We start from the raw sequence: 12,889 nt of genomic DNA, 5'->3' as shown, positions 1-12,889 counted from the left end.
GGAGACAGGGTTGAGGATGAGGTTGGATATGTAAATTTCCCCTATCTCTGTGATCAACACACATTATTGACTATACATTCACTTAAATTAGTCATCTTTAGAGAACCTGACAGGCTACACAGAATTTTCACATCAAAATCTGAAGAAAGTCTTTTAAAATATTTAGTTAGCAAATCCACTGCAACTGGAAATATTCATCGATTGACAATTAAAAATTTAAAACCAGTTACAGAAACTGGTAGTAGCATTTACACACAGTCAATGTTAAAAAATTCAACACATTTCGTAATTTCCCTGTATCATAGTAGCTTTGGCAAAGTAGGGACCTCTTGTCAAAAACACCTAATACATATAGAATAGTTAAGGTCTTTCCACGTATAACAATTGCAAATGGGATGTCTGACAATCGCAGCTGGTCCTGTGCCCCAGAGCAATTGATTTATAGGGAAATTATCTCTGATGCAAAAATACTACCAATTAAATATCAGTCTTGGTCTACATTAGGAAATTAGCATGTAAGAATCTGGTAGGAAGATTTACAGGTTTAGGTAAGGTCACTATACACTCACTCAGATACCCTTAGTAGAGTAAGTTATTTTAGTGTTTACTAAAGGAATCTAAAAGGGATTTAGTGAGGATGGGAGCAGCCCATATAACAGGTTACCATAAAAAAAGGAGTGACTAATTTGGAAAACAAAATCTAAGAAAGGGGGATAAAGCACTGTGCTTACTAATCACCAAAACCCCTTTTGGTTCCAGCTTTTTAAACTGCCAGGTTTAAAGCAATTAAAATACTTTTTAGAGGAGAATAACATGGAGGATATAGATTAACATTAGTTATCTTTTTCACTACGTTATTACCAAAATAAAGGCTTCGCACAACAAAGGGGTCATTTTTCTAAAGCTCACAAAACAGACACACTGTTTATCTCTTACCTCTGTTAAACGAGGTATATGAAGGCCCTTCACGTGGTCACTTGCGGTCTTCCGTGATTTGCCTGGCCATGTTCTTTTTCTGTGACTCTCCGCTACACCAGACCAGGCAAAGACATCATGGTAAGCTAAATCCAAATCTGAAGGATCAACTGCAAACTGGCATATCAGCTTCAGCAAGCAAGCAAGACAGTCTAGCTGCCACTGTGAATAAGAAGAAGATGACATTTCCTTTTTCAGGGACTTATTTTACAAATAATTCTATGCTTGCTATGGAATTTGAAATGAAAAGCTTAAGGTATAAAAGATAAACAGCTAGAACTCTAACTGGCAAAACCTCACCAGAATAGGCAATGAAAAGGAAGGGTTTAAAACAAACAAACAAAAAAGGTTATTTCTTATAATGAACACATTTTCATGATCAAGTCCTATTAACAGGTGCATTCAAGACATTGTATCGAGTGCATGAAGTAACATATAGGAAATAGTCAAGGAGTAAAGAGCCTTTCCTGCATTGTATTCAACTATAGCCAGGGTAATAAGCGTGGTATACAGAAGTGCGTTCAAGTTGAACATATTCAACCATGCAGAGACAACAGATACTGCCTTAAAATACCACTTTGTATTGTAACACCTCTTGTTAGATGAAAACCACGGATTCATTTAGTAGCTCTTGAGATCAATTTTCATGGTTCTCAGCTGTGTGGCTATGACCAAACATAGCACCTGCTCAGCAGAAGGTGCATTATGAGAGTAAAATTAACAAAAATAGAGCACCATGAAGTAGGTCAGCTACCTAGCACCTATACATGCATAAGTCTAAGGCACTTAGTCGCAGAATCTGTTACTATTTTCACAGTGGTGTGCATTCTTTCTGGGCAGACCAATAAAAGCAACCATACAAACTTTTGTTTATATACTGAATAGAAAGAATGACAATTTGTTTCTAATATTGAAGTAATTTTAGAATACATCAAAATCAGATCAAACCTATCAAATTTTAAATTAAAAGTATACCTGCCTTCTTTTTAGCATTTCAGTAACTGTCATCGGTTTTATACATAGATGTGTATGCTTGCTCACTTACATCTTTTTATGTTCATAAGACTCAGAGCTTGAGATATTTCTTTTTTTTTAATCAAATGCCATAGAATTGAAAATAAAAGAGAAAAACTAACTCTTACAAAAAATGTTTTCATTATGATATGAACTTAGCTCAAACTAACAACAGAATAATGATGAAAAAGAAATTACATAAGAACAACTAATAATAATGTTCATTATTGAAAAATATTAACACCATAACCACAACTCTATCACTTTTGTCTCAATGCCAACAAGGGGAAATGGTATTTCTTGGCTTCTTCAGAGGGAAAGATAATTAACAGATTACTGCTTTTAAAACAGACTATAATAAAAGTTTCCAAATAGCAACCTTCCCTAAAACAAGCTGAAAAAAAGGCAAAATTAAAAGTAGCCCCTTCCTGTTTGGCAAATTTTGACTTTTTTAAAGAAGTGTGATATGCAATAGTATTATCAATGCAGTTGCAATCATTCCTAAAGATGGAACCCAGTTTTTTTTTTTCCCTCTAAGATGTTCCCATGATCTACAATTTTAAATTCTACAAACTAGGACTGTTTAAGACTGGACAAAAAAATTAAACCAAAAATACATAGAAAAAATACAAAAGGTGGTTTTAAAATATAAAAAAGCAGAAGTATGATTTTTAATTTTTTTTAAGAAAACATTCTTCCAGGAATATAAAATATTCAAGAAAAAGACGGTATTCCATAGACTCTGGTGGTTTCAAGTATAGAATTCATTTACTACAGAAAAATAACTGTAACAAAGACTGAAAGTAATGAAGTTTTTACAAATGACAGCTAAGTTATTCTGGAGAAAAAGGGTGAATAAACACCTACCACAGTCCATGATTCCTGTTCTTTAGGCTCTAAGATTCCAGAATTGAAAATTTCTAGTAACTGTTGGAGCCCTCCAGCAGCAACAAACTGTAAATGTATTATGGAAACAATGTGAGAAAAAACAAATACAGACTCATCACTAAGTTCAGTCAGATACCAACTTAAGCTTTATAAAGAAAGAAAGAAATTAGCTGATAAACTATTCAGATGGATATTTTATGAAAAACAAAAGAAATAGTTGTACACAACTATGACAAATTTAGAGGCCTGATAACACAGAACAACTTTAAAATGATATACCTAAATTGGAGATCAAAAAAACTCTAAGACAGACAATGTTTTAAATGGGTTTTCATTTTATATCTTTTTTGAAAAATATATTAGGTATCACAGAATACTGTAGGAAAATCAAACCTTGCAGCTCCACGTGTTTTTACTGTTTTCTATTTGATCTTCACTCGAATCGTCTGAGTCTGGGTAAAGATCACTATAACTTCCCTAAAGATAAACAGAACAATTCATTGCAAAAACAATTGAAGAACTAAAACAGAATAAAATAACTCATCAATATATACTATAGTTCAGAGAGAAAAACATATATACTGTGCAACAAACTCTATTACCGTAGATTCACGTCTTATTCTCCTGTTGGGCTTTCCTAAAGCTTCAATAATTTCCAGGGCGTACAAAAGTTTATGGGCACTTTTTATTCGCAGAAGATCCTTCCAGCTAAAGCCATCATTACCCTTTAAAGATTAAAAAAACCCAGAAAACAATTAACACAATTGTATGTAATGCTGATCTATCTAAAAAATGCACTGAGAGGATTTTTAAAGTGACACAGAGAAATTATTTGGTTTTTAATTTAATCTATTATTTGAAATTAGACAATTTCAAGCATATTTCTATACATGATTAGCAATTTGAATAATGTGAATTTAGCAATGAAATTTGAGTAAACCTCCAACATTATATAAGCTAAGGTACACAAACTTTTAAAGTAGAGGAAGCCAAATGTCATATTCTAAATCAACTTCCACCAAAATTTTGATGCATGTGTCCATAAAGAACTGTAATATCTAAAAACCAACAAATAATATGTAATTTGAACAACTTTAAAAGAGGCAAAGCTTTCATCTATAGGACAAAAAAAACCGACTAGGTAAGTAGCCATGTTTTGAATTTATAGAAGAGAGTACAAAAAGACTGCTATCGCAACAGTCATGTTAGCAAGGCTGCAAATGAAGAGACTGGTGCTTCAATTCAAACCAAAATATCGTGACAATTAGTATTGACTATTCATTTATTAAATAACTTTTAAAAAAGAAATCATAAAAACAAACTTTGGGAACTGACATCTCTGTTTAGTTTAATTTTGTAAGAATTATTACGTTTGCTTATTAGGTTGACTTGTGTCTCAGCATACTTACCATACTTACTATTTAACATTCCTCTCCGGGTAAAATTCAACTAAAACACCAGACACGACAAACATCCATGTATAATAAAGATAAATAGGTAAACCAAGCATTCTTTGTTTACCTGCTCATCTGAAATATTCTGGAATGCCTGCAACATATTAGGGCACGTTGGCAGAAGCATTAACAGTTCCCAGACACGTCTGGATAAGTTTTCTGCATGGAGATGGAGTTCTTCACACCTTGCACTCTGACAAACCATAGAACAACCATTCTTATTGTGAACTCCATGGTGAAAATAAGATTTCAAAGTCCAAAAATGTATCTATTCTTAATTAAGAAGCTGTTTCCTATATAATGTAAATCTATAAATAGAACATGATAGTTGAAGACACGCTGAACCTGCAAGACACTTAAGTTCCACTATCTTTACAGCATATCATATTTTGAAATATTTGAGTGTAAATAAAACTTAAACTACTGGTTCGAATATACTAGTAGTTATTTAATTTCCCACAAGCTAATGATGGCGTATAAGACATAAAACTTGAGGTTTTGCAATAAAACCTTTACAAACCTTTCTTCAAGCCAATTCCCACTATTAGTCACCACATCTATTTAAATAATCAATAATCTTAAGAATGACTTTTTTATAGCTTCTACAATATTTAGAACATTTAAAAAATATCAGAACAATGTTGTTAAGAAATTCAGAAAAATCATGACAATGATTATACCGTATGTGAAATGTGAATATACAGACAATAAACATATCTAGCAATTGGATAGAGTACACAAGAAGTAGGCTAGATAGGAAAAATAGATCCAATTAAATAAGACTTAAATGTAATTATTCTAACAAAATTACTCTAAATTACCTCACTATCTTCCATAGCCACTTCTCCAGAAGGAGGCTTAAAAGAGGCAAGCATCTCCAACAGATCAAAAAGGGTGGTGAGATGAGGTTCTTGCAGGAGTAAAAGCATTGGAATGTTGTCCTTCTGAGGAGGAGGTAGGCAAGACGCTGGAAGCTGAACACCTTCACCTTTACGTTCTCTCCTTGGTGCACCCAGCGATACAAAAACCATCTAGAAACACAGAGAAACAACAAGGAGGAGAGAGACAATTTTAAAAATGCATATGTTAAATTCACAGAATGTTTTCAACAGGATCAGAATTAAGAACTTAAAGATATATCAATATCTTTGTCTTTACTGAGCAGCATTTTGAGCAACTGCCACAATTAAAGCTCGGTTTTGCTTTCACTTAAGGCATTCAGGGTGTAGCTGCATGCTCTGTTTGCTGCTGTTAGAGTAGACGCTCCTCTTTCCTTGTGCCTCATCCCTTATTTTGCCATTCAGGCTGGGGAGACTCTAGTACTGGTCTGACTTCTTAGTACATTAATGAAATGGCACAAAAACTAATCCAGAGGAAAAATGAGATAAATTGGCTCAAAGGACCAGAAGAATGATACTGAGGGCGCATTACTACAAATAGCAGTGCAGCTGGAAAAACAGACATTTGTTACACTGGCATAACCACGCTGCGGAAAGCCATTCTCAAAAGAACTGTTTCTGCTGACTTGTTATCACCTCCATATATTGATCACACCCAACTATTCAAACTGAATGTTACTGCTCCTTCAAGTTCTGCAAACATAAGAATTGATCTGATTGTATCATAATTCAATTCTGTAAAATTATCTATGTTAGTAAGAAAATATTATTTTAAAATCTAGTTTTGCTTTTGAATTAACCCAATTCATTTAGCAAAAGGAACTAACGAACAATCGAAGATGTAGTCCCAAAGATCAACCGATTTGGAACCACAAAAGACAGACCAACTGCTACAAGTGCTAAGAGCCAGCAATGGCACACATAAGCGTATCAGCCAGCAATAATCTAAGAGTATGTTAACAGGTCCCTAAAGATGTGTGGTAGGAGTTTTGTTTTCCTTTAGACAGAAAGAATGTATGTGATGAGCTGCTGGTAAGTTTTGTTACAGTCCCATCTCCCTAAAACAATCATGACATTCACTCTTATACAAATCAAATTAGGCTTTTCCATACTATAGACTTTGGCAAACTTATGAGTAGACTGCTCTAACAGGAATTCTGAATCAAAGTAATAAATTACAAGTAAGCATTAAAAAATACTTCAGATTTAACCCACGTAAGGAGAGAGCTAGTCACTGCTAATAGGGAAATAATACCAGTTCAACAATTCAGACAAAATGTGGATCCTTGATTTTGTTTTCCTTGGTCTCTAGTTTTCCTTGATGAATGCAAAAACCTGAAATTCTTCTTTCACTCCTTGAGTTTTCACATCTGCTAACATTACTAGAATTAGGTTTTTAAAATTATTAATTATTTTAAAGACTGACAACAGCAGCAAGGACTGATAGTATTAGTTTGAGCTTACAGGAGGCACATGTTGGATAGCGTGAAACAGTTTCTGAAAAATTGCAGGATGCTCCCAAAGAAGAATACACCTTCCACCACCACTACATATATCAGATGTACAAGACTAAAGCAACATATCAAGCAATCTTTTCCAGTGACTGCTATCTATATGCTGGCAATACCTGCATATCCTTAAAACCCAGTTCATGAAGCGTCTTTTCATCATAATCAGTTGTCAGTTCATGCCCAGATGAAATCATTCTCACAGGTCCCATGAGGCCACCTAGGATAAAAACATTATTTCAGTAAATTTCTGGAATCACAGGTTTGTTTTCTAATGAAAGTGCTAAGACTTATTTTTAATAGTACATCCTTCAGCAGCAATTAAAATGAGGCAAAAAATTAATGCAATTTCCTTATGAAAACTAGTTATTACAATAAACTAGATTTCCTTTTCAATAACGGTTCACCCAATCTTGTAGTGAAAAGTGTCCACAATACAGACTAAAACATGCCTTTAATATTTTGTAGTAAATTATGCTATGCCTAGAGAAGGATAATGGAAAGTGATTGTGATCATCAGCAAAATCTCGTTGTATCACACACTTGTGATAGTCAGCAACAGCAAAGGAGCAATAATTATCTTACTTAAATGTAAGTTGGAACTAAAGATGTCATAAACTTCAGAAAGGAAAACCTGAGAACACCCTTCAAAGAATTCTCAACACTGAACGAGAAATAGGAACAATTAAAAGATTAAGAATTTAATTTCATTTGGCACAGACGATCAAGCAGTAACCAAGAATCACAACACACAATGACTCTGTACCTCAGAGTACTCATCTAGTTCTAACCACCAATTCCGGTGCGCAAAGATATTTGTCACAGATTGAAATTTGCGGTGCTTTTCAGCCGCTGGTATCACATATCATTTGTTCATGCATCCCAAGAGCAAGAAAATGAAAGAACACTTTGTGCAAAGATGCTGGAAAAGAAACAGCCATCTACACAGTGGTGAAAAGGCAGGCTAACAGGAGCACTAAAGGAGGCCAATAGTGTGAAAGTGCCAGTCAGTTAAGAACAGATAAATAAAAACAAATAAAAAGAAGCAAAGGAAGCAAAAAAATTGCAAGTCTAGAATTCCAAGAGTCAAAAGCCGATACAAATATTCTGTACTGTCTACCTATTTCATGAAATTGAAATCCCACCTGAGAAAACAACTAAAAAACAATGAAGGACAATGAGATTTAGCTCTCTAAGGAAGAGGCAAGGGAAAAACTTGTACTCTGACATCATGAGCCTTTAATTTTTACTGGAACTTGATAAACTCTGCCCAGGTTTTTACCTAAGTTGATGAAATAATCACCATTTCAGGTTCCTAACCAGGAAGTGGTTTTTGTTGTAGATTAACTAATACAGGTAAATTAAAATGAACGCAGTTAAAGGTCACCGAGACAAAAGTGTGCACGACGTACCTTGTACAATACATGTCTCCTGTGATGCAGAACGACTGTTTTTAAGTGTAAACAGTCGATACACGGAACCATAATTCACAGAGACTGTTGTGACCAACAAAATATTAGAAAGTCCTTTGGTTTTTTTTCAATCTACACAAAACCGTCCCCAAAATAGGGTATGGGTGAGTAAAACTACAGGTTTTAACCACAAGACTCACTTTCAGTCCTATATTCTCAAAATTAGCAGTTGAAAAGTAAAAAAACATGTGACTAGATCATTCCAAACACACGGTGGCATGCACAGAACAATGCAGAAACACTTCCTCAGGAGTCTGGTTAATAAGATTTAGCCTCTTACAGGATTTTATGCATCTATCAGCCAACACAGATAGCACAAGTGAAGCACTGGGAAGCATTAATATGAGTTTTAAACCTAGCAAAGGACACTGGGTTTATGAATCAACAGATACAAATCTTACAGTTCTCCAGTTGCCCATTGTTATGGTATGTTAATGATTAGTGTAATAAATACAGAAAAAATAAAGTAATATTCACAAAGTGTACAAAATTATAGCACCGTCATTCTACAAAACAAAAGACATTGTACATATGTAACATGACTGAACTGCAGCTGCTGTAGGACTGCAGTTCTGAATCTTCTGAATCATGTGTTTCCAAAACCCCAGCTAAAAAAAAAAATATTAAAATTTCTGCTATATGGCTATACTTGGTGGAAAACAAGATAGTTTCTACACTAAACCAGCTTCTGATGAGTGGCTGGAAAAGAATTTCACAAAGAAGGTAATTAAGATGTCTAAAATTCAATCTAGTTTACTGACACGGTGTCTCAATCAAATATTTTTTTTTTAAAGTTGTTGAATTATGAAAAGAAAATCAGATTCACGTTTACACATTTACTAATGGTCAGTGTGTGGGAAAAAGACGTTCATGGACAGAATTTGTTCAGATAATACGTATTACATGCTAACTCTTGCTTATAATGAGAAAAGAAAGAAAACAAGAAAACATTGAGAAGATAATTCAGAAAACAATAACATTTTCAACAGCAATAACTGGTAAGAATGCTATAATATAGAACATCAGTAGGATTTAGAAAACGTCCTCCTTCTAAAGCATAAAGTAGAAATTTTCATTCACTCAAAAAACCAGGAAGCATATTCATCACGCTGTAAGCAAGCAATGACCATCTCAGGAGCAAGGTGACATTCCAAATTAAGAGCATCAAAAGAAGATGAATAATCACTTTTGCTAAAGGATGATCATAAATTAAAAGGCAGTTGCAGGATTAAGGAAAATCTTACACCTGACTGGAATACATATACGTAGGATATAAATTATGAATTTGCATTACAACTTCAAATTCTGAATCAATGGCAGAGCCAGAAATGTGTAAATTTCACAAAACAGAATAAGGTTCTATGTAACAGAATCTCCAAATTACAGAAAACAACATAATTAATTAAAACAACAACAAGAAAAAAAATAACGTGGGGCAAAGTCTATTGGGACTTGAAGCTTGGCTAGATCTAAGGACCTCTGGCAGATCTACATTTTCTTTGCTACTTCAAATAAATGGTAGCGCTCAAGAAACAACGCTATTAATTAAAAGTGAGGGTGACGCTAACTATAACTCAGCTAGAAGAAAATAAATCATAATGCTTTCTTATTTAGGATATCTGGGGAAGACAAACCCCATAATCTTCTCATGGATGAACGCTCATAAGGGGGAAAAAGACAGTTACGAGTACTACAGCTTACCAGGGAAATCCCCTTTGCGGCTGCTTTGGCCAAACTCCTGCAGCTGTGCTTGTTGATTTATCTGCTCCTTCTGCAAATTTTCGTACCAATGGGTGACTTCTGCCCGTAGATCGGCCACCTGATCACTAGGATACATTTCTATAGTCATCTGAAATAAAACACATATTTTATTTTTCAAAGTGCACAGTGCACTTAGTGAAATTTAACAATGGATGTGCTTGTAAAAGGGCTTTTAACTACCTTGTCAGGAAGTCCAGCTGGCTGACATACAATTCTTAGTGGCAGTGACTGTTTGTCACTAAGGGCTTTCAAGTGACTGCTGATACCGGTGCCTTCAATCTGCCACTGTCTCAGATGATACGCAAACCTTAAGAAGCAGGTAAAAACATTGAAAAAGTATTTTTGTCAAAACCTATTTAACACAAACGTTTGATAAACAATGAGAGGAAAGACAAAAGTTGCACCTTTATTTGCTGTTTTTGGGGTTTTTTTTTGGTCCCCGTCCCCCCCCAAATGAGAGGAAGTTACTGATATTCTCACTATTTTTTAAATAAAACTAAAAGAACTTTGAAAAAGTTTCTGTTGTGAGGGATGGGGAAACATGAACCGCATCCATACATATTTACACGGGGCAAGGGCCAACTCTGGTAATCACCTAAACCTTATATAATACCTTTCAAAATTACCCACTACTGTCTTTACTTTACACAAAGAAAAACAAAGAAACCATTATTTAAATTAATAACTCACAACTCATTCATCATTATGATAAGAGGAACGTAAAGAAATTCTGCATCCAAAGATATCAATGGAGCTATTTACCTTCTTCTAAAAGCCTCCAGGTGTGTCTTCAGCATTAAGAGTCCTCTTTCAATAATGGTCAGACTTGAATGAGAGTCTTGCTCAAGGTTACTAGAAGCTATCATCAGACTCTCCATACACTTGCTAATGAATTCCTGCTCTTTTTCCAGACCGGTTTTACCTGTAATATCAGTTAAAGTAAATTATATATGCACAACTTTGGGACTATGCATTTTAATACTTAGAATAAAAAGAGGGTAACACTAGATATTCTTTACAATGCTTTAAACAGAAAACAAAAATAAAAATTCATACCATTGATATAGTAAGAGTTGATATACTGGATAGCCGCTCGACTGACATCACCGGACTGTGCTCTTAAAGCAATACCCCAGAACTGGTCCATGCCACACAACTGTTTTGACAAAAGAAAAATGAACACACAAACAAAATATTGCCTCATTATTTTACTGGGAGTGATGCTTTTCTGACCTGAGACATTTTATTTGCCTCTTGATGCGATTACTAAAAATAACTGGTTTTCCTCTGCTTGGGCTCTCATCAGTGCACACATGAATTATTATAAAATCCTAACTTTCACAGAAATATTTTCATACTGTGAAATGAATTATTATAAAATCCTAACTTTCATAGAAATATTTTCATACTGTGAAGAATAAGGAGAGCTGGTTAACATTCAAAAGAGTGAATTTTCACTTTTGATAAACAGGAATAATTTAAAATGAAGCCTAAAACCAACAACTATTATCGGTGTTCATTGCAAGAACAGAAATTTTAATAAAATTTGCCTCAAATCAATTCACAGAAAAATATCCCATATACTATTTTATTTCTAAGATAGTTTCTCTGTATAAAAAAACTACAGAATAAAAACTTCTAAGGAACGTCATATATAACTGAGACATTTTACAACAGATTTCTAGCCATAATTAAATATGCCTAATAGAATGTCATCTGAATCTTCTTATTTATAAAAGTAAATGTTACAAACGCATTCTTTAAACAAAACAATGAATACAGCTCAGTTATGCTAAGAATATGATAAATTGCGCAAGCAACAGGTATCACTTTCTTCGTGGTTTCCGATCTCCACCTCTAGAGACAAAGCCGCACATGCTCAAAGTTATGAGGGAAGGTCAGGGTCATTGGCCTCTTTTATTTCCATTTGACTGCCCCGATTTGAACTTTTGAGCCCTGAGCTTCCAAGGCTCTCCTCGAGGCAGGAATCTCTACAGACCCCACCACTACGGGCTCTGACATTGCCATCTCAAGCCAGTAAACAATATTCAAACTAGTAAGTTCTTGAGAGATACACTGTTGCAAATAAGTAATTTACCATTCCCCTTCCCTCAGAAAGGAGAAACACATAAGCACAGAATCTAGGCTTACCTCTGAGTTTGAGCCACCATCATATGCACTAGTAGCCAATCGAGCCAAATTACACAAATGCTGGAATAGGTTTAGGCCAGTCATACTAATAGTTTCAGGTTTCAGTTGTGGCATCTAAAGAAAATGAATGCACTTTAGTGTGGAAAAAAAATTCAGAGATGGAACGGATAGCAATTACAGGGTATTTATTTCATTAGCACAGAAAAATGTCATCGTTACTACCAATCATATTCAAATTAAGTAGATCAATTAAAATTTATTCTTGCAAAAGATCACACACTCTGAATTTTATATACATTACAAAAAATCAACTATAATTGGCTTAAACAAACCTCTCTTCTCTATCACTGATTTGGACTGTAACAGTGCAGAGGGAACAAAAATTATTACTCTAACATTAGCTGCTTAAATTATCAACAGCGGGACAACTTGTTAGCATACAGGAAGTGTCCATTCAAAAAACTCCTACGCTTACAAAACCAGACAAAAGCTGTGTAAACTTGAAAAAGAACCAGACAACATTAATTATTGCACAATCTATCCATTTTGTAATGTCATCTGTTGAAATGGATGGGACCCCTTGCAAAAAGCTCTACCGCTGCATGTTTGTATTTTCAGTGGGTGTATGGACGAGCTTTATACCTCCCCCAAAAAGAAGAAAATTTATTTTTTTAGTCAGGTGTATATATATAATAAAGGAAAGTATAGTTTTGGGTGGCTGCTTTTTTCAAATTGAAGTGCTACATAGCTTCCGATACAACACACAG

The 12,889-nt window shown here is 34.5% G+C and overlaps 1 protein-coding gene across 13 annotated transcripts in view; it reads right to left on the bottom strand.

Annotated features, from left to right (window-relative positions):
* USP34 (ubiquitin specific peptidase 34) overlaps window positions 1-12,889 on the bottom strand; it is a 133,724-nt gene that overhangs the window by 52,808 nt on the left and 68,027 nt on the right. For all 13 annotated transcript variants that reach the window (XM_075749836.1, XM_075749837.1, XM_075749832.1 and 10 more), the window contains 12 exons: window positions 12,123-12,236; window positions 11,028-11,127; window positions 10,734-10,893; window positions 10,152-10,278; window positions 9,912-10,059; window positions 6,858-6,958; window positions 5,153-5,362; window positions 4,399-4,524; window positions 3,480-3,602; window positions 3,271-3,354; window positions 2,857-2,943; window positions 937-1,137 (listed from right to left, as the gene is read on the bottom strand). In XM_075749836.1, the coding sequence (XP_075605951.1) occupies window positions 937-1,137; window positions 2,857-2,943; window positions 3,271-3,354; window positions 3,480-3,602; window positions 4,399-4,524; window positions 5,153-5,362; window positions 6,858-6,958; window positions 9,912-10,059; window positions 10,152-10,278; window positions 10,734-10,893; window positions 11,028-11,127; window positions 12,123-12,236 (1,581 nt within the window). The remainder of the gene's footprint in view (window positions 1-936; window positions 1,138-2,856; window positions 2,944-3,270; window positions 3,355-3,479; window positions 3,603-4,398; window positions 4,525-5,152; window positions 5,363-6,857; window positions 6,959-9,911; window positions 10,060-10,151; window positions 10,279-10,733; window positions 10,894-11,027; window positions 11,128-12,122; window positions 12,237-12,889) is intronic.

Source organism: Balearica regulorum, chromosome 3 (assembly GCF_011004875.1).
Source record: "Balearica regulorum gibbericeps isolate bBalReg1 chromosome 3, bBalReg1.pri, whole genome shotgun sequence".
NCBI classification, from domain to species: domain Eukaryota; kingdom Metazoa; phylum Chordata; class Aves; order Gruiformes; family Gruidae; genus Balearica; species Balearica regulorum.
The sequence above is the reverse complement of the archived record's forward strand: the minus strand, read 5'-3'. Positions and strand labels throughout refer to the sequence as shown.